The sequence below is a fragment of the Hemiscyllium ocellatum genome, chromosome 6, assembly GCF_020745735.1.
Source record: "Hemiscyllium ocellatum isolate sHemOce1 chromosome 6, sHemOce1.pat.X.cur, whole genome shotgun sequence".
NCBI classification, from domain to species: Eukaryota; Metazoa; Chordata; class Chondrichthyes; order Orectolobiformes; family Hemiscylliidae; genus Hemiscyllium; species Hemiscyllium ocellatum.
In genome coordinates this window covers 120,115,285-120,137,391 of record NC_083406.1, presented here as the reverse complement: position 1 = coordinate 120,137,391, position 22,107 = coordinate 120,115,285, and the positions used below count along the sequence as shown (strand labels likewise).

Genomic DNA, 22,107 nt, shown 5'->3' with positions numbered 1-22,107 from the left:
TATTTTAGAACATAGAACATAGAACATAGAAAAATACAGCACAGTACAGGCCCTTCGGCCCTCGATGTTGCGCCGATCCAAGCCCAACTAACCTACACTAGCCCACTTTCCTCCATATGCCTATCCAATGCCTGTTTAAATGCCCATAAAGAGGGAGAGTCCACCACTGTTACTGGCAGGGCATTCCATGAACTCACGACTTGCTGAGTAAAGAATCTACCCCTAACGTCAGTCCTATATCTGCCACCCCTTAATTTAAAGCTATGCCCCCTCGTAATATCTGACTCCATACATGGAAAAAGGTTCTCATGGTCAACCCTATCTAAACCCCTAATCATCTTGTACACCTCTATCAAGTCACCCCTAAACCTTCTTTTCTCCAATGAAAACATCCCCAAGTGCCTCAGCCTTTCCTCATACGATCTTCCTACCATACCAGGCAACATCCTGGTAAACCTCCTCTGCACCCGTTCCAGTGCCTCCACATCCTTCCTACAGTATGGCGATCAAATCTGGAACCTTAAGCTGCCAGTCCTGTACATCCCTGAACCATGTTTCTGTAATTGCTATGATATCCCAGTTCCATGTTCCTAACCATGCCCTGAGTTCATCTGCCTTCCCTGTTAGGCATCTTGCATTGAAATAAATGCAGTTTAATGTATCAGTTCTACCTTGTTCTCTGCTTTGTCCCTGCCTGCCCGGACTGTTTGACTCATTTCTTTTCTCAACTGTAACCAGTCTCAGACTGATCTCTTTCCTCACTATCTCCCCAGGTCCCATCCCACTCCCCGCCCCCACCCCCATCTTAATAGTTAAAATCTTCCTGCCCAGCTCTAGCAAATCTCCCTGTCAGTATATTAGTCCCTTTCCAATACAGATTCAATCTGTCCTTCTTGTACAGGTCGCTTCTACCCCAGAAGAGATTTCAATGATCCAAAAATGTGAATGCTTCTTACATTCTCCAGCTCCTCAACCATTCATTCATCTGCTCTATCCTCCTATTCCTACCCCCACTAGCTCGTAGCACTGTGAGTAATCCAGATATTACTGCTCTCGAGGACCTCGTTTTTAAATTCCTGCCTAACTCTCTGTAATCTCCCTTCAGAATCTCATCCTTTTTCCTTCCCATGTCATTGGCTCCAATGTGGACAATGATCTCCTGCTGGTCCCTCTCCCCCTTGAGAACATTCTGCACCCTCTCTGAGACATCCTTGATTCTGGCACCAGAGAAGCAACACAACATTCTGATTTTTCGCTGCTGGCCACAGAAACGTCTGTCTGTACCTCTGACTAGAGAGTCCCCGAACACAATCAATCTCTTGGAACTCAACATGCCCCTAATTGCATTAGAGCCAGTCTCAATACCAGAAACCTGGCTGTTCGTGCTACATTCCCCTGAGAATCCATCACCTCCTACATTTTCCAAAACAGCATACTTGTTTGAAATGGGGATAGCCATAAAACACTCCTGCACTACCCGCCTACCTCTCTTACCTTTCCTGGAGTTAACCCATCTATGTGACTGTATCTGCAACTTTCCTCCCTCCTAGTCATAGAGATGCACAGCATGGAAACAGACCCTTTGGTCCAACTCGTCCATACTGAGCAGATATCCTAAATTAATCCAGTCCCATTTGCCTGTACTTGGCCCATATCCCTCAAAACCCTTTCTATTCATATACCCATCCAGATGTCTTTTAAATGTTGTAATTGTATTCACCTCCACCACTTCCTCTGACAGCTCATTCTATACAAACTTCATCCTTTGTGTGAAAAAGTTGCCCTTTAGGTCCCTTTTAAATCTTTCCTCTCTTGCCTTAAACCTATGCCCTCTAGTTCTGGACTTCCCCACCCCAGGGAATAAAACCTTGACTTTTACCTTATCTATGCCTCTCATGATTTTCTAAACCTCTATAATGCTTCAGGGAAAACAGTCCCAGCCTATTCAGCCTCTCCCTATAGCTCAAATCCTCCGAACCTGGCAACATCCTTGTAAATCTTTTCTGAATCCTTTCAAGTTTCACAACATCCTTCTGATAGGAAGGAGACCAGAATTGCATACAATATTCCAAAAGTGGCCTCACCAATATCCTGCAGAGGAGGATGTGCAGGTTAGGTGAATTAGCCAGGCTAAATTGCCCATAGTATTCATGGATGTGTAGGTTTGGTGCATTAGTCAGGGGTAAATATAGGATAATGGAGTGAGTCTGGGTGGGTCGCTCTTTGGAGGGTCGGTGTGGTCATGTTGGGCTGAAGGGTCTGTTTCAACAGTGTTGGAATTCTCATTCATAGATTGAAAAAAATCCCAGAAGATTGCAACCAGACAATCTGTTTTATAACGTTGTTTGAGAAATAAATAATTCCTCGGACATGGAGGAGAACTTCTCTTTGAGAAGAAAGGGAGGACCTTGGTTCAACAATTCCTCCAAATACACCACTGCCAACAGTGCAGCACCCCCTCTGTACTGCACTAGTACTCAAAACTCTGAAGTGACACTTATATCCACAATCTTCGACCCAATAATAGGACTAGCCACTGAACCCCAGCTGACACTGGAGAGTATAAGAGGCAGCAAAAGTGTGACATAATATTTCAATAGCTGAATGATGGAAACAAAACTGTTAATTCATTTTAGACCCAGTCATGCTGTACACCTCAGGGGGCTTGCCTGTGCTCACAGTGAGGTGGGCAAACTGGTGACTGGAGCTAAAACAGTCTCTGGGAAATGTATTTGGCTCAATGCATGAGACCCACCATCCTACTGACTTGTTGGGGCTCCTCTTAGACCAGAAAACATGATCCAGCCTTGTACTGGGAGAGCTCATGGCTTATGCTGCTATCACTAGAATAGACAGGCAAATGGTTGGAATTTGAATTCAAAGGATTCTAATGATGACCATGAAATTGTTGCTCATTTGTCAGTGAAAACCCCATCACGTTCAATAATGTCCTTCATGGAAGGAATCTGTCATCTTTACCTGGTCTGGCCTGTGATTCCAGACCCATAGAAATGCGGTTGAGTGTCAAAATGGGGACTGTCAATAAATGCTGGCCTCGCCAATGACTCATAAATCCTGTGCATGAATTTTAAACAAACATAGAATGATTATGTTGTCTTATGAGGATAGGTTGGACAGGGTGCTTAGTATCCACTGGAATTTAGAAAGGTAAGATGTAACTCTGATTGAAGCATCATAAGATCCTAAGCTGTCTTGACGGTTTGTTGAGGAAATAATAGTTCCTTTCATGGGAGAATCTAAACTAGGCATTACAGTTTAAAAATGAAGAGAAACTTATTTGGAACAGAGATTTAAAACATTAAGAATCACGGGCAGAGGAAACTTCAGTGTGAGATGAGAGGTTGAGTGAATACACTCTTGAAAATTTGGTTTCAAGTGCAAAAAGGAATGCAGGTGCTTTCCCTAATGATAATGCAAGAGTCAAACTCTCCAGAATAAGAGATGAGCAAGAGAGGATAAAAGGGATGAATCGTGAGGCAGAATAATGTTGCAAACCACAGCATGACATGAGGGCAAGGAGGCTGATTGCTGAATATTTCTAGTCTTTAAAGTAAATGTAAAATCTTCAGCTTGTATTCAGGTCTCCAGGTCTCTCTTCATTTCTCTCTTTTCTTAAAAATAGCTGCTTACATTTCTGATTGAAATTGGTCACTTCTTATTTGACAAAATTAAAATATTACAGTAAAACATAAAAAGCAGGAAAACCAGATTCATTAACTTCCATGTTAAATTAAATCCAACAGAAGTGGCAGGATGGATGATGTGTTGCTACTGCAGTATGTGGAAGTTGCTGGACACCACATGATCCAAAGTAAATACATTAGTAGAAAGTATTTGCAGCTCAAAGAACTTTGAATTTGAGTTACAAGGCTGGAGTCTGAGCTGCACATTAGAGAAGGGTAACGTATATATTTCATTCCAGAGGGCAGTCACACTTCTCAGACTAAGTAACTTAAAATTGCTCTGTGACTAGTGATGGCTTGGGGGTGTAACAGCAGATGAAATATGTACAAGGCCTAAAGGGGTTGATATTGAAGGATTTGGTAGGCCTCATCCATGAATCATAAACAACAAGAGTCCAAATTCAATGAGTAATAGGGAAGACAAAGGATGTTGGCCTTTATTTCAAAGGGAATGGAGTATTAAAATAGGGGAGGTTTTGATAAAATCATACGAGGCACTCAACAGACCATAGTGGGAATACTGTGAGCAGTTTTTAGCCCCTTGTCTAAGGAGAGATATATGGGTATTGGTGGCAGTCCAGAGAAGGTTGACTCGGCTGATCCCTGATATGGAGGAACTGTCTTATGTGAAGAGTTAAGTCGATTGAGTTTTCACTCATTAGAGTTTAGAAGAATGGGAAACAAGCTTATTGAAACATACAGGATTTTTAGCGGACTTGACAAGTTAGGTGTGAAAAAGTCATTTCCCCTTGTGGAAGAGTCTAGGATCAGAGAGCAAAGTCTCAGTGTTAGGGAAAAAACAAATTAGACACAAAACCAAAAGTACTACAGTTATGGAAAATCAGAAACAAAAACAGAAATTGCTAGAAAAGCTCAGTATGTCTGGCAGCATCTATGGAGATTAAAGTTTCGAGTCCAGTGACCCTTCTTTGGAATAGTGCAGAACAGTTAACTCAATTGACCAATAGGAGGGTACGATAGTGTAGTGGTAAGATCACTGGACTGGGAAAATCCAGAGCCTATGGGCAGGGTTCAAATTTCACTGCAGCAACTGGTGGAGCTTTAATTAAATCAGTAAATGTGGAATCACAAGCTTCTCTCAGTAATGGTGATCATGGAATTACATTTATAGGTGGCTCGGTAGTTAGCACTGCTGCCTCATGGTGCCAGGGACTTGGGTTAGATTCCACCGTTGGGCTATTGGCTGCGTGGAGTTTGCACATTGTCCCTGTGTCTGTCTGTCTGGGTGCTCTAGTTTCCTTCCAGGTTCAAAGACGTGCAGATCAGGTGGATTGGCCTTGGGAAATGCAGGGCTAAAGCAGTAGTGTAGGGGCATGGCTCTGGTTTGGATGCTTTTGGGAAGATTTGTGTGCACTTGATCAGCTGAAGGGCCTACTTCTGCACTGTAGAGATTCTATGAAAGGTAGACGGGAATGTCGATTTCAACATACAATCAAATCAGCCATGAATCTATTGAATGGTAACGCAGACTCGAGGGATGAAGTGGTGTCTTCCTGTTCCTTGTTCGTGTGCTTATAATGATCCCATGTTTTCTCTCAGAGAGCTTTCAAGACATTTCCTTCATGAATTAAACAGAGTTGGTGACACCTTGTTGCTTCAGCAAGCTTCCTGCTTGACTCCATTTTTCATCTGTGCTGCTGGTTAAAGCACAGCAGGTCAGGCAGCATCCAAGGAATAGGAAATTCGACGTTTCGGGCATAAGCCCTTCATCAGGAATGAGGAGAGGGTGCCAGGCAGGCTAAGATAAAAGGTAGGGAGGAGGGACTTGGGGGAGGGGCGATGGAGATGTGATAGGTGGTAGGAGGTCAAGGTGAAGGTGATAGGCCGGAGTGGGGTGGGGGTGGAGAGGTCAGGAAGAAGATTGCAGGTTAGGAGGGGGGTGCTGAGTTGAGGGAACCGACTGAGACAAGGTGGGGGGAGGGGAAATGAGGAAACTGGAGAAATCTGAGTTTGAACTCAGTTTCCTCATTTCCCCTCCCCCCACCTTGTCTCAGTCGGTTCCCTCAACTCAGCACCGTCTTCCTAACCTGCAATCTTCTTCCTAACCTCTCCGCCCCCACCCCACTCCGGCCTATCACCCTCACCTTGACCTCCTTCCACCTATCACATCTCCATCACCCCTCCCCCAAGTCCCTCCTCCCTACCTTTTATCTTAGCCTGCCTGGCACCCTCTCCTCATTCCTGATGAAGGGTTTATGCCCGAAACGTCGAATTTCCTATTCCTTGGATGCTGCCTGACTTGCTGTGCTTTAACCAGCAACACATTTTCAACTGTGATCTCCAGCATCTGCAGATTTCATTTTTTATCCATTTTTCATCTCACAGGGTTGGACTCATTGCCTACTGTTCAGAAAGTCCCACCCGTGAAAAAACTCTAAGGTGCCATTCTTATCTGGGCTACATGTGACTCCAGACCCACAGCAATGTGGTTGACTCCTAACTGCCCTCTGGGCAATTAGGGATGGACAAGAATTGCTGGTCTAGGCAGCAACGCCCTCATGCTGTGAATAAATAAAACAAATATACTTATTCCAGTGGGCAGCACAGTGGCTCAGTGGTTAGCACTGCTGCCTCACAGCACAGGGACCTGGGTTTGACTCCATCCTCGGTGACTGTCTGTGAGGAGTTTGCACATTCTCCCTGTGTCTGAATGGGTTTCCTCCGGGTGTTCTGGTTTCCTTCCTCAGTCCAAAAAGGTGCAGATTAGATAGATTAGCCATGGTAAATGCAGGATTAAAGGGTGGGGAGCTGGGTCTGGGTGGCATGCTCTTTGGAGGGTCAGTGGGAACTTGATGGACCAAATGGCCTGCTTCCACACTGCAGGGATTCTACGAAACACCAGGTATTGACCATAACCTGTGTGGAGGGGCAACAGCTTCTTACTTTTTAAAATTTATTCACGGGATGAGGCCAGCATTTATTATCCCTCCCCAGGGTCATTTAAGAGCCACCACATTGCAGTGGGTCTGGACTAACTTGTAGCATGGCAGCTTTCTTCCCGCAAGGCTGTTAGTGAACCAAATGGGCTTTTCCAACAAAAATGGTTTCATCGTTATCATAAGACTCCTAACACCAGATTTATATTGAATTCAAATTCCACCTTCTGCTTGGTGAGATTCAAACCCAGGTCCTCAGAACATTAGCTGGGTCTCTGGATTAATAGTCCAGTGATAATATCACGAGGACATCACCGCCCCCAGTTCTGATTTCTGTACTGCACTCCATCCATAATCTTATTTTCAGTGATAATCATCAAATACTCCACAATGCAGACATGAACTAATTCACTGACAAGCTTCTCAAAGCCAATTTCCAAGGATTACAGGAAGCATGGTCATTAATTCTTAAGTAATACATTGTATTCTTCCTCCCCTGCTCTCACAGAACCACATAGGGTTCCTGATGAAGGGCTTTTGTCCGAAACGGCGATTTTCCTGCTCCTCGGACCACTCTAATGTAAACTCTGGTTGCCAGCATTTGCAATCCTCACTTTTGCCCCATAGGGTTACAGCTTAATGAGATGTAAAGCCTCCATACCGACCTAAACCAGAAGTGTTTAGTAAATTCTCTAACCCTTCTGATATTATGACATGATACTTAATTGGTCAATACCCTGTATTAAACCCCAGCTCCTCTCTTGTGGAATCTTCCTGGACTGGAAGCAAGGAAGTTTGGGGTATGGCTGGGGTGGGATGGGGGTGGGATGGAGGGGGGCTGTTGCGACAACATAATAGCATGAAAAGTCACAAGTCAGATTCCCAGGGTAGGATGAACATTTCTAATTAGGTTTCCAGGATTTTAAAGATGGTGGTAGGGTGGTTGGGGAGACCTATTGCATATCATGCATGATAAAAACCTTCTGAATAACGCTCACCAGACCCAAAACATTAACTTTTATCTCTCTTCACAGATGCTGCTTGACCTGCTGAGCTATCCCAGCAATGTCTGTTTTTATTGTAAATCATGCATGCTCACTAAAAGGCCTATTTGCCAGAATTAAGTCCTCCTTCCCAATTATGTTCTCCATGAGCAAGTAATATGGTTTTTTTGACTCCCAATTGCTTACAAGAGCTGTGCAAAGGGATCTTGTGGTGCTTTGGTAATGTCCCTGCTGCTGAGAAAGAATAGGTAAAAACAGTGACTGCAGATGCTGGAAACCAGATTCTGGAGTAGAATGGTGATGGAAAAGCACAGCAGTTCAGGCAGCATCCGAGGAGCAGGAAAATCCGACGTTTTGGGCAAAAGCTCTTCATCTGAGATACCTAGTATTTAAAGTCATAGAGTCATAGAGATGTACAGCATGGAAATAGACCCTTTGGTCCATACAGACCAGATTTCTGAACATGTTGATTTGAAAAGACATACTCAGCAGGCAAGGTACTGTTACTTGAGTTTGGAGTGAATAGCCAGTGCTTTGACCTCTTTTGGGACAGCTCGTCTAACCCATGCCCGGATTGATATCAGGCACTGGTAGTCAAAGTTGCACAAGTCATGTTAAATGACATGGGTGGGGGAGGCTGGATTATTATGGGCATGGGTCCAGAGATTTGCCAAGGTTGGATATATGCCTGCCAATGGTGGCAGCCTCACTAGGAGAAGGTGTAAGGGTCAGCATGTTCAATAGCACTGTGACCTCCGAGAGTCTGAGTGATGCTCCTGATTTGCAGGGAATGAATGCATCTGTGGGTCCCTTCAAATGAGGTGCCAGGACCTTTGACCCAGTGAGGCAATAACGGAATAGTCATCCTCCCACCTGCATATCTAATGAGCTGAAAAGATGAAATAACTGATCTCACCCCCTGTATCGGATTCATGGGTACTTCTATCCCTACTATCTGTCCTACTCTGCAAAATACAAGGTTTGATACATAAATCATCTGAAACCTTCATTACATCTTAGCTTGGTCAGTCAGTGTTGGGTTTAAAACCTTTCAAATCCTGGAGGAAAGAAAATGCTCGCCGTTCCATCGAACCTTACAATATACTACCTTGTCATTTCAAAGGACATAGACAAAGCACAAAGGCAGGCCATTCAGCCCCATGAACATGTTATGTTATTCAATCAGATGACTGAGGGATAACTTTTTCACTGGGAGGTGAAACATAAACATTATAGTTTTTCAAGTTTGGGCTTTCAAGTATGGAACAAGCTGCCGGAGGAGTTGGTGGAGGCTGGTACAATTACAGCATTTAAAAGGCATCTGGAAGGGTACATGAATAGGAAGGATTTAGAGGGATATGGGCCAAATGCTGGCAAATGGGACTAGGTCAGATTGGGATGTCTGGTCAGCGTGGATGAGTTGGACTGAAGGGTCTGCTTCTGTACTGTATGACTCTATGGACTCTATGATATCTGATCTGTATCTTTACTCAACCCCCTGTAAACCCAGCTTTCTTATCAAACAATATTCTATCACCTTTGGGTTTGAGTTAATTCCCAGTTCTGACAGCTGGTTCATGGTGATTGATAAAGTAGTTCCAGATTTCTATAGCTCATTTTGTGAGTAAGTGCTGCTGAATGGCCAAGCTGTAATATTCGGTTTATCTCCATTGACCATCATTGGAGTAAATACCTTTGCTCTGTCTACTTTATCAATTCCTTTAACTGTCTCAATGCCTCAATCTTTTAACTTTGAGGGAGTGCAAGCCTGGTTCAGGCAATTGGTAAGGGAGGTGGTTGCATATTGGTAATGTCACTCAGTTAGAAATTCAGAAATGAAAACAAAAATTACTGGAGAAACTCAGCAGGTCTGGCAGTATCTGTGGAGGGAAAGCAAAGATAATGTTTCAAATTCAATAACTCTTTCTCAGAGCTGCGATAACATTAAGTTTAGGGTAAGAACACAATTCCAACATCTGCAATTCTTTGTTTTATTCTAGAGATCTAGAAGTCCAAGCTAACGCTGTGGTGTCACAAATTCAAAATACCATTATGGAAGACCACAGAATTTAACCTCAATTCATAGCTAGCAGGGTTAGTAATGTTACGGACTATTGTTCAGATCCTGGCTAATGTTATTATGAAACAAGTCAGATTCATGACTATAATGTTGCTTGATAGATTATATTTTGCTTGCTTTGAATATGATGAAGTAGTCTCTCACTGCAACATAAACATTACTGTTTTTCAAGTTTGGTTTTAACATTAAAACAGAAGATTATTAAGCAGAGGAAATTAAGATAAAATAGATTGGGCCAAAGCTTTATATGATATGCTTTTGAAAATATTGAAATGCACAGAAGAAATATAGTCCATAAACCCCAAATGTGGAGTTGCCAGTGTTGGACTGGGGTGGACAAGGTCAGAATTCACATGACATCAGGTTATAGTCCAACAGGTTTAATTGAAATCACAAGCTTTCGGACCCTTCACCTGATGAAGGAGCAGCGCACCAAAAGCTTGCGATTTCAAATAAACCTGCTGGACTATGACCTGCTGTCAAGTGAATTCTGACCATAAATCCCAAAGGCAGTCTTACATAGTGCTCGCACCAGAGAACAACATTTTTGTCTTCTAACACCCCAATAGGTATACATTAACTGTGGCTTCAACTCCCAGAGATACTTGTAGCTGCTTCCTAAAGCATTCATACACCTGAGCTTAAACTTTCTCAGCTTCAAATAATCTCTTAAGGGCTTTATCTAGAGAATTATGGTCTGGAACTATTACTCCTGAACCTAAGGCTGTGTACTTTCCGAATTTCTCCTTTTCTCAGTAGCACTGTTCTATACATCCATCGTTATCCAAGATTTCTGCAAAACTGCCCCAAGCTGAAGAAAAATTATAAACCATTTTTTCAGCCATGGGTGTTTCCCCAAGTTTAAAAAAGGTCCAGAAACATTGACTAGAAAGCTTGTAGTACTACCCAGTGTACCTTGATCATTTGTAAATTCTCCTAATGTAAATAAAACACCATTAGTCCAGCAAAGCATGTCCTCATTATGTTTCATAGATGCAACATAGAAAGTATCCTACCTGGATGCATCACAATGTGTTTGGCAATTCTCTTCCCAAGATCACAAGAAACTACAGAGAGTTGTGAACACAGCCCAGTCCATCACACAAGCCAGCCTTCCATCCATTGACGCCATTTACAGTTCCCGCTGCCTCGGGAAAGCAGCCAGCATCATCAAAGATCCCTTCCACCCCGGTTTCACTCTCTGCCACCTTCCTCCATCAGGCAGAAGATATAAAGTTTGAATACATTTATGAATAGATTCAAGAACAGCTTCTTCCCCGCTATTATCAGACTTTTGAATGGACCTCTCAAATTTTAACTTAATGTTGATATCGCTCTCTGTGCACCTTCTCTACAGCTGTAATATTGTATTCTTCTCTCTGTTCTATCATCCTAATGCACTTCATATGGTATGATCCGCCAGCTTTACATGCAAAATAAAACCTCTCACTGTACCTAGGTACATGTTACAATAATAAATCAAAGCAAATCGGACTATCACTCTCAAGCTGCTTTGAAAGAAATCACCATGTTAATCATTAAACCCTTCAGGCACACAGCAAAACCCATATGTCACTTATTCAAATGTAAAAATCCAAAATTAAAAATAAATTAAAAGATTTATAAATCACACACCCTATGTCATATTACCATTAATTGTTGTGTTTATTAACAACCCTCTCATGTCCTTTAGGAAAGGAAATCCACCATCTTTACCTGGTCTGGCCTACATGTAACTCCAGACCAAGAACAATGTGGTTGACTGACGGCCTGAAACCTGACTACCTCTGAAGGTGGCCAATAAGTCACTTAGTGCAGGGGACGATTAAGAATTCACAGGAAGTGCTGAATTTGACATTGATGTCCACATCCCAAAAAAAAGAAGCAAAATGTCCAGTCAGTCTTGCACTTTTAGCCTCAGTGAGAAACTATTGAAATGAAGAACTGTAAAAAGCATGTTTGCTGTTGATGTGCCAATGCTGCCAATGAGCTAATCTGTCTTTTTAAATTCTGGGACACTCAGGCATCTGAAGCAGCGACCGAGGTTGTGTCAGCATCTGTGAGTGCCAAGGCTGCATCGCGGCGGGAGTCGGTCATGCGGCAGGATTATCGCCCCTGGAAGGTGCGCCCGGAGCCCAGCTGTAAACCCAAGCAGGAATACACACCAACAGACACACCCTTTGAGAAAGAGACACAGTACAAGAAGGATTTCAAAGCCTGGCCCATCCCCAAGAGGAGCGACCACCATCCCTGGATACCAAAGGGGGAGAGGGGCAGCCAGACACCAGTGCCCACCAGAGAAGAGCCATCAGGTTCAATGGCAACTCCTGTAGCACTGCCGGTAGTGGGTCATGATCCAGCAAAGGGCAAGGTGGCGGATGCTCTAAACAGGCAGATCAAAGAGGAGAGAGGGACCAGCACCTCTTACAGGTAACGGATCAAACCGCAGTGAGATTCCTTTCGCTGTGGGCATTCTCAGTCATTTCAAAAGGGTCTTGTGATGCAGGTAGTGTCCAAATCAGGATGCCTGTGTTCAAGTCATGCCTTCTCCAGAGGCGGGCAATAAATCCCCAGGGAAAGGTTGATTCAAAAATATCTGCAAGCACCGGTTATGCTTCAGTTATACAAGCTGAGACCAGCTCTGGAGTACTATGTACAATATAGGACACTTCTCTCAGGAAGCAATGGAATACACTGGAAGCAGTTCAGTAAACCTTTACCAGGCTAATACCCAGAATGGGCGATTGTATTGTCTTGCATTATTGTTCAGGATCAGCTTATACTTGCTGGAATTTAGAAGAGAAGAAAACTTTTTTAAAACATGTAAAATCCTGAGGGGTCTTGACTGAATGAGGGTGTTTATCCTGGTGGGAGAATTGCCCTCTAAATTAGCTGAGTAAGCCACTCAGTTCAAAGGACAATTGGGATGGGAAACACATGCTGGCCATGCCAGTGACAGCCATTACCTATGAAAGAGTAAAGGAAAATAATTTAATCCTTTGAATGTAAGATAAAGTGACAGAATCTGTTTGATGTTAAGTGTGACAATAGCAAATTCTAACTTCATTCATCCACTTTGACTTAATTCCCTTCAGCAGTCCTGTCTATCAGATTGAGGGTTAAACAATGAAGTCATGAGGACACCTTTCATAAACCTGTGTTTTGTTTCCTAGAGCAAACCGAGAGGTGATCTAACTAAGGTGTGTGTGGAAAACGTGTTGAGAGGTCAGAGACAGAGAAGGCATTCACCTGGTGGAACTAGAAATCTAGATTGACACTCAGTGCAGTAGTGAGGGAGTGCTGTACTGTCAGACTGCTTTGTTAAACTGAGGAGAAGCTGGGCTTAAAATTAAAGTGAGGGCCACTGTCCCTAGATACAGGAAATTAAGGGGAGATTTAATGGAGCTGTTCAAAATGATGAGGGGTTGCAACACAGTAAATGAAGAGTAATTGATTCCATTGGTGTGAGACATGGTTATAAGAGGAACACTGACATAGATAATTGGCAAAAGAACCAGAGGAAGTCAAAGAGAATGATTTGGATCATCAATAGGATGCTGGGGGCAGATTGCAACTTTGAAAAAGGTTTGCACAGTTAAGAGAAAGAGCAAGGGAGTGGAACTAACTGGACAGGTCTTGCAAAGAGCCAGCAGAGATGCAATGGGTCAAATGGCCTCCTCTGTGCTATACCAGAGGATCACAGAAGTGTTGCAGCACAGAAGGAGGCCATTCTGCCCATCGTGCTTGCACCAACTTGTTATATGGGTGTCCATACGATTCAATGTTTGAGTGCATCTGTTGGATGTTTGAAAGGTGCCTCACTCTCGTTTCATCACTGAGGGATTAATATAAATGACAAACATGAAGGGATAAATGAGTTTTCCTTGACAGATGGTCCTTTGTAAATTACATTTTGAGCTGCTTCTACCGACTTAGCAGAGACTGATTGTCTGTCAATGTTGACCAGCTGGGCCCTAGTTATGAAATATGGGTCTGCATGCAGAGAATTCTACTCTGTGGGTAGTTCCCTCAGCTCAAAATCCAATGTTTGGGGGTTTGAGCTTCAGTTCAAAGACTAGAAAATAAAACAAATTCTAGGCTGAGGGTATGCTATATTGTCACCAATGTTGTCTTTCCAATCAGGCATTAAACTGAATAGACACCTCCTCCTTCAGGTCTGTGTAAAGAATCCCACTGCAACACTCAGAATAAAGTATAAAGGAGCTCTCCCTAGTATTGTAGCTGATATTTATCTCAATGCCACTAAAACAGTCATTATTGCATTGTTGGTTGTTGAGTCTTCCTGCACTGAATCAATCCAATTTACACCCTATCTGCAGTAAATACATTCAATCCTGGGCACCATACCTTCTGAAGAGAAGGCTGCACAGATACAGGAGACTGTTAAACAAAGGTGCTGGAAATCTGAAACTAAAGCAGAAAAGAGTGATCACTGAACCCAAAACTTTGACTTTACTTGTTCTCTCCACAGATGCTGCCTGACCTGCTGAGCTTCTCCAGTAATTTCCATGAGGGTGCAGGGGAATGTTACTGGAGTTTCTCAGAGTTATCTTATGAGGACAGGTTGTGTAGTCTAGGCTTATATTCCACTGAGGTAAAATGGCATAGTTATACAATCGCTTGGCTAGTTTATTTTATTCATTCATGAGGTATGGATGCCACTGGCTGGGCTGAAAAAGTTGTCCGTGAGAAAGTGGGGCTGAGTTGCCTTCTTGAACTGCTGCAGTCTACCTGCTGTGGGTTGACCCACAATGCCCTAAGAGAATTCCAGGATTTTGACCCTGTGATACTGAAGGAACAATGATATATTTCCAAGTCACGATGGTGAGTGAATTGGATGCATACTTGCAGGTGGTAAGATTCCCATATCTCTGCTAGGCTTGTCCTTCAAGCTGGAAGTTGTCATGGGTTTGGAAGGTACTGTCTGAGGATCTTTGGTGAATTCCTGCAGTACACACTGCTGGAAATTGACTTTCGGTGGAGCAGGGAGTGGATGTTTGTGGGTATGGGGCCGATCAGGCGGGCTGCTTTGTCCTGGATGGTGTCAAACTTCTTGAGTGTTGTTGGAGCTGCACCCATCCAGACAAGTAGGACGTATTCAATTGCACCCCTGACTTTTGCCTTGTAGATGGTGGAAAGACTTTGAGGAGTTAGGAGGTGAGTTACTCGCTTAGACTCTGACCTACTCTTGTTTATGTAATGTGTCCAGTTGGGTTCCTAGTCAATGGTAACTCCATAATTTTGATAATGAAGGATTCAGTGATGGTAACATCATTGAATGTCAACGAGCAATGGTTGGATTGTTTCTTACTGATGATGATTATAGCCTGGCATTCGTATGGTACAGTAATCCCAAGGTCCAGGCTAATGTTATGAGAGCTGGGGTTCAAATCCCACGTGGCAGATGCTGGAATTCTAATTCAATGAAGAAATCTTGGAATGGAAAATCATCATAGAGATTTGTTTCAAAAACTCATCTGGTTCACAAATGTCCTTCAGGAAGGGAAATTTGCCGTGGTTACCTGGTCTGGTCTACGTGTCACTGCAGCCCCACAGCGAGGTGGTTGACTCTTAACTGCTAATTGAAGAGATTCAATCAGTTCCAGGAATGGGCAACAAATGTTGCTAATATCAGTGATGCGCATCTCCCTTGAAAGAATAAAAAAGAATAGACATAGAAGATTAAGATCTAAGATGTTAAGAATATTTGCAGTAAGAGTTCAGACAAGGGACCAATGAAAGTTGGGTCCTTCAGGTTGCATTCCTCACTTGGTTAGAATCACAGAATTTTACAGTACAGAAGGAGGCCATTCGATCCATTGTGTCTGTACCGGCTCACGAAAGAGCTGTCCAGCTAGTCCCATTTCTCTGTCTCCGTAACCCTTTAAATTCATTCCTTTCAAATCTAGACCCAGCTCTCTTTCTGAACCCTCCTATAGAATCTGCCCCACCACTCTCCCAGGCAGCGCATTCCAAATCCTAACAACAATCTGAGTAAAGAAATTTCTCCTTATCCCACCCTCGCTCTCTTGCTGATCCTTCTTTAATCTATCGAAATTGATCAAAATATTGAACACCTCCTCTGAATTTTCTCTGTTCCAAGGAGAATAAACCCAGTTTCTCTAATCTTGCCTTGTATTAATATCTTTTATTCCTGGAATCATTCCAGAAAATCTCCTTTGCACTCTGTCTGAGGTTTTATCATTCATAGTTCTGAGATGAGGACAGATTATTTTTCTTTGAGTTTACTGAATCTTTGGAATTCCTTAGTACAGAGGGCATGTGGAAGCTGAGTCTTTGAGTATGTTTCAGATAGAGACTGATAGATTTCTAATTACTTGTGGGGTACAGGGTTATGGAGATGGATTGGGTAAAACCTTTGACATGTTCAATCAGCCATGATCATATGATTATATTGAGTGACAGGGCAGGTTCATTGGACTGAATGGCCTACTCCTGTACCTTTGATCACACAAGTTGTGGAAATCCAGAACTTTCTCCCTCCAGAATGTGTGTGTGTGTGTGTGTGTGTGTGTGTGCAGGGGGTTGGGGTGATGCAACAAACTACTGACGGTACAAGACTGGGGGAATCATGGTGGCACAGTGGTTAGCACTGCTGCCTCACAGCACCAGGGACCTGGGTTTGATTCCAGCCTCTGGCAATTGTCTGTGTGGAGTTTGCACATTCTCCCTGTGTCTGTGTGGGTGTGCACATTCCTCCCACAATCCAAAGATGTGTTGTTTAGGCGATGCTAAATTGCCCATAGTGTCCAGAGATGTGTAGGTTAGATAGGGGTAAATAGGTCGGGGTGGGTTACTCTTCAGAGGGTTGGTGTGAATTTGTTGGGCTGAAGGGCCTGTTTCCACATTGCAGAGGTTCTATTCCATGCTAAAGAGTATAAACTCCACTGGGTACACAGAATTGAGATACAGATTAGCCACAATTTACCTGAATGGCTGATTGAACAGGCTCAAGTCTGAATGGCCAATGTTCCCCTGATAGAAAATAGAGAACAAAATTAATTTTAGAAAAAAAAACACTTTAATAACAGAAGGGGAAATGCTGTGATGTAACAGATGCTTCATGTGGCGCTATGCCTGAATCTATTTCAAGACTTGGTGAATGCGTGAGGATTCCTGAGATACATGCGTATGCAGCAGTGAAATAGGCAGCCCATAACACCCACTTATTATCCAATCAGACCCCATGGGTTTAATTAGTGGTCTCGTTCAGGCAGCCCAGCAACTTGTTGTTATTTTGCCCATGTGAATAATTTTTTAAAAAACTCTTGAATCTAGGATCAGAAGGCCTCCAGTGCTCCAGCTGGACAGCGTGGGATTGGGAAGAGCTGTCCTCAATCGTATGTCAAGGCACCGAGCTCTGTCTTTGACGATGTGTACAGAGCAAATGTTTAGAGGAAAATGTTGCAGCCTTACAGGTGGTGGTGCGGTGGCTCAGGAACCCGGGTTTGATTCCACCCTCGGGTGACTGTCTGTGTGGAGTTTGCACATTCTCCCCGTGTCTGTGTGGGTTTCCTCTGGGTGCTTCTGTTTTCTCCCACAGTCCAAAGATGTGTAGCTTAGGTGGATTGGCTGTGCTAAATTTCCCCTTAGTGTCCAGGGACATGTAGGCTATGTGGGACATGCAGGGTTACAGGGTTACTGTGGGATGCTCTTTGGAGGGTCAGTATGGACTCGATTGGCTGAATGGCCGGCTCCCGTGCTAAAGGGATTCTACAGGCCTCCTGACCTTATCAGGGTCAGTGTTCATACATCTGAGAGCACCCTCATTATATTCAATCACAGGTAAAACATCGCTGACCAGGCCAGCATTTATTGTCTGTCCCTTGTTGTCAACGCTGAGTCAATGGTTAGACACAATCAGAGTGCAGGGACAAGTATAGCTAATCACTTCAAACAACAACAGCGATTTCTGGAGAAACTCATTGGTGCGTCACTGGAATCCAAATGTTAACTTTGCTTTATCTCCAACGATGCTGCCTGACCTGCTGAGTTTCCCCAGCAATTTCTGTTTTAGATTCACAGCACATCAGCTGCTTCCTAGTTTGATATAAAGACAGTAGTGTTTCCTTCATTCAAAGACTTTAGTGAAAGAATGGGTGGAATTTTTACCGAAATCAACAATGATCACTATTTTATCTCCAGATTTTTGTTGAACTGAAATTTCGCCCTCCACTATGGTGAGACTTGAACCTACATCCCAAGAATATTAGCATAGGCCTCTGGATTAGTAACCAGCCAGGTAATAACTGAGTGTTGTTGGTTTGATATCTCCTTTGTACCCGGATATTAATTTGTTACATTTTCCATTGTCTGTTTTAGATGCTAACAGACAATGACGGAGGTGAGTACAATTTTGTCATTGAAGAAACATTTGGACAGATACGTGAATGGGATAGGTATGGAGAGATACGGATCATATGCAGGGAAACGGGAATAGTTTAATTGTGAAAACTGGGTGGCATGAACAAGTTGGGCTGAAGGGCCTTGGACTCAGATAAACATGGGAACATTTTTAATAATTCCATTTCTGCATCAACTTTTATGAAATGTTATCGAGCATCATTGACGAGGTCAGTATTTGTTGCCTTTCCCCAACTGCCCCTGAACTGAATGGCTTACTAGATCATTTCAAAGGGCAGTGAGGTGTCAGCCACTTTGCTGTGGGTCTGGAGTCACATGTTGGCCAGACCTGGAAAGGATGGAAGACCCTCCCTCAAGGGACATTCGTGAACTAAATGGGGTTTTAACAACAATTGATGACGGTTTCACAGTCACCTTCGAGAGTGAGATTTCCATTTCAGCTTTTATAATTAAATGGCTAGTTGACAACTCCAGGATCAATGGTGGAATTTGAAACTTCCATCTACAGGGCAATGGAGTGTAGAGGAATGAGGGAAGATCTCATAGAAGCTCATAAAATTCCAACAGGCCTAGGCAGGAAATGCAGGAAGGGTGTTCCCGATGATCAAGGAGACTAAGGATATGGTACAGTGGCTCAGTGGTTAGCACAGCTGCCTCACAGCACCAGGGACTGAAGTTCAATTACAACCTTAAGTGACTGTCTTTGTGAAGTTTGCACATTCTCCCCGTGTCTGCATGGGTTTGCTCTGGGTTCCTCCCACAGAATAAAATCATGCAGGTTAAATGCATGGGCCATGCTGAATTAACCAGTGTCCAGGTATGAGCAGGTTAGGTGGGTTAGACATGGGAAATGCAGGGTTACAGGGTTAGGATAGGAGGGTAGGTCTGGATGGGATGCCCTTCGAAGCATTGGTGTGCACTCAATGGGTTTGTTTTCACACCGTAGGGATTCTATGATACGGGGTAGGACATTTAGGACTGTGCTGAGGAGAAATTTCAGCGCAGTGGTGAGTCTGTGAAATTCTCTGCCACAGAAAATGGTTGGGGCCAAAACATTGAGTATTTTCTAGAAGGAATTGGATATATTTTCTTAGAGAAAGTGAGGAAAAGGTTTTATGATCCGCCATGATCATACTGAATGGTGGAGCAGATTTGAAGAGCTGAATGGTCTACTCATCGTCCTATTTTCTTTATTTCTACAACAGGATTCTACTGGATTAACGAATCCACTAACGTTATCATGTTATCATCACCATCTCGCTTATGTATTTGAACTTGCTATTGTTTGCCTGAGTATTGCTTAGGATTTTCACTGAGCATCTCAGACCATTGAAGTTTGGGATCAGATCTCTTGTTTCGTTTTCACAAAATTTGTTTCTACTTTTTGTGAATATCATTTGGTTTTCCAAAGCCCATCAAGTTGGGATTAATATCATTGAACGCTAAGCTTATGGATTCAGATGGGCTTGCATGGTTATGAGCAGTGGTGAAGGATGTTTTTGAGGTCCTGGTGAATGGAGAGATCTTCACTTTCCTGAATGCAGTGGAGTTCACTCAGAGCAGCAACATCATGGCAGATGGCTGGCAGTGGACAGTGAAGAATGACAGCCCAGGCAGTGAGGATGCTGAGGGTCAATTTGAAAATTCCGGTCACCCACTACCTACCTCAGCCCATTTGGAGATCAACAAGTCAAGTGCAGTTACTTCACTGTCACACCAGCGCACTATACTCAACTGCAGAGCTACAAAGAGCTCTCGTTGATGATCAGCTGCCCCTGATATCCCTTTCTTTATTGGTCGGTTTCTGGGTCAAGTTCAACATTGACTTCACTGCAGTGGCTACCTTCTTAGGGTAAACATGGAGGTAGGAGATGTGGTGTTGTGGTAGTACTGTTATTGATCTCATGACCTAGGGACATGAGTTTAAGTCTTACCATAGCAACCACAGACTCAAAATGCATTTAATTAGATGCAAGTAGAATTGCATTATTTTTTCATGGGTTTGGGTGTTGCTAGCAAAACCAGCAATCTTTGTCCACCCCTGATTGCCCTTCAACTGAGAGGTCATTTCAGGGAGCAGGTAAAAGTTTGATGCATGGAGGACATTTGTGAATCAGATGGGTATTTACATCAGCCCATGATTGGATCACTGTGTTCAGGCAATGACCGCCTCTATCAAGAGAGCATCGGACCATCGCCCCTTGGCATTGGGCCCACACACTTAACTGTCAACCATACCACTTCTATTCTGCTGAATCTCAGAAAACGGAATGGAATTCAGAGTTATAGAGTCATACGTCATGGAAACAGACCCTTTTCGTTCAACTCATCCATGCCAATCAGATATCCTGTATAAGTCTAGCCCCATTTGCTAGCATTTGGACCATATCCTTCTAAACCCTTCCTACTTATATGCCTGTCCAGATGCCTTTTAAATGTTGCAATTGTACCAGCCTCCACCACTTCCTCTGGCAGTTCATTCCATACACATACCACCCTCTGTGTGAAAAAGTTGCTCCCCAAGTCCCTTTTAAATCCTTCCCCCTTCACCTTAAACCTATGCCCTCTAGTTTTGGCCTCCTCCACCCTGGGGAAACGACCATGTCAATTTACCCTCTTCATGCTCCTTATGATTTTATAAACTTCTATAAGGTCCTCTCTGAGCCTCCAGCACTCCAGGGAAAATGGTCCCAGCCTAACCAGTCTCTCCTTATAGCTCAAACCCTCCCAACCCAGCAACATCCTTGCAATTTCTTTCTGTACCCTTTCAGGTTTAACACCATTGTTCACACAGCAGTGCGACCAGAATTATAAACAGTATTCTAAAGGTGGCCTTAGCAATGTCTTGTACAGCTGCAACATGACGTCCCAACACTTATACTCAATGGTCTTACCAATGAAGGCAAGTCTGACAAACGCTGCGTTCACCATCCTAATTAACAAGAAGGTTCACTGAATCCCTCACTAACAACATTCTGGGGTTACCATTGACCAGAAACTGAATCAGACTAGTCATATAAATACTGTGGGCACAAGAGCAGGTCAGAGGCTTTTATCCTGACTCCCCAAAGCATGTCCACCATCCACAGGAGTGTGATGGAATACTCCCCACATGCCCTGGATGGGTGCAGCTCCAACAGCACACAAGAGGTTTGACGTCATTCAAGACAAAACACCTGCTTAATCCACCACCTTCACCATTCACCGCCCACCCCCTCACCTTAGCAGCGGCAGTGTGAACCTTCTATAAGATGCACTGCAGAAATTCACCTTGCTTTCTCTGATAGCAACTTCCAAACCCACAACCAATACCACTGAGAAAGACAAAGGCAGCAAATACATGGGAATACCACCTCCTGTAAGTTCCCCTCTGAGCCACTCACCATCCTGAATTGGAAATATATCATCTTCCCTGCATTGTCACTGGGTCAAAATCCTGGAATTATCTCCCTAAGGACATTGTGGGTCTACCGGCCACACGTGGACTGGAGAGGTTCAAGAAGGCAGCTCACTCCCACCTTCTCAATGGATGGGTAGGATATACTGGACCAGCCAATGACACCACATTCTGTGAAAACGTAGAATAAATAAATAATCATAAAGGATCCAGTCTGTTTGAACAGATTCCAGAGCCATTCTTAATCACAAATCCAGCCACACGTGTCAGGCAGAACTCAAACACAATCTCAAATAATACAGCCTCCCCAAATACAAATATCTTCTTTTGAGGCGGGTTTAATTCCAACCAATTTTGACTTTGACCCCTAGTTGGTCACAAAATCTTCACAACTGTTGAGACTTCAGTACCAATTGAAAACTAAGTTTGATAAAGTTTTGGCAGAGTAATGCCAGCTAAATTACTCTTCCAGGGAGCCAGTACAGACAAGATTTGTGCTGATACTGTAACTACAATGCAGGAGGTGGTGGTGTAGTAGATCTCTGGGCTGGTAATCCAGTGAACCAAACTAATGGTCTTGGGAGGAGGGCACTGGAGCAAAGGAGGGTGGGGGGTAACC

The 22,107-nt window shown here is 43.5% G+C and overlaps 1 protein-coding gene across 1 annotated transcript in view; it reads left to right on the top strand.

The window, feature by feature from the left end:
* Positions 1-22,107, top strand: part of map6a (microtubule-associated protein 6a) — a 47,536-nt gene that overhangs the window by 9,872 nt on the left and 15,557 nt on the right. Inside the window, exon 2 of the mRNA XM_060826897.1 lies at positions 11,709-12,115. Within this exon, the coding sequence (XP_060682880.1) occupies positions 11,709-12,115 (407 nt within the window). The remainder of the gene's footprint in view (positions 1-11,708; positions 12,116-22,107) is intronic.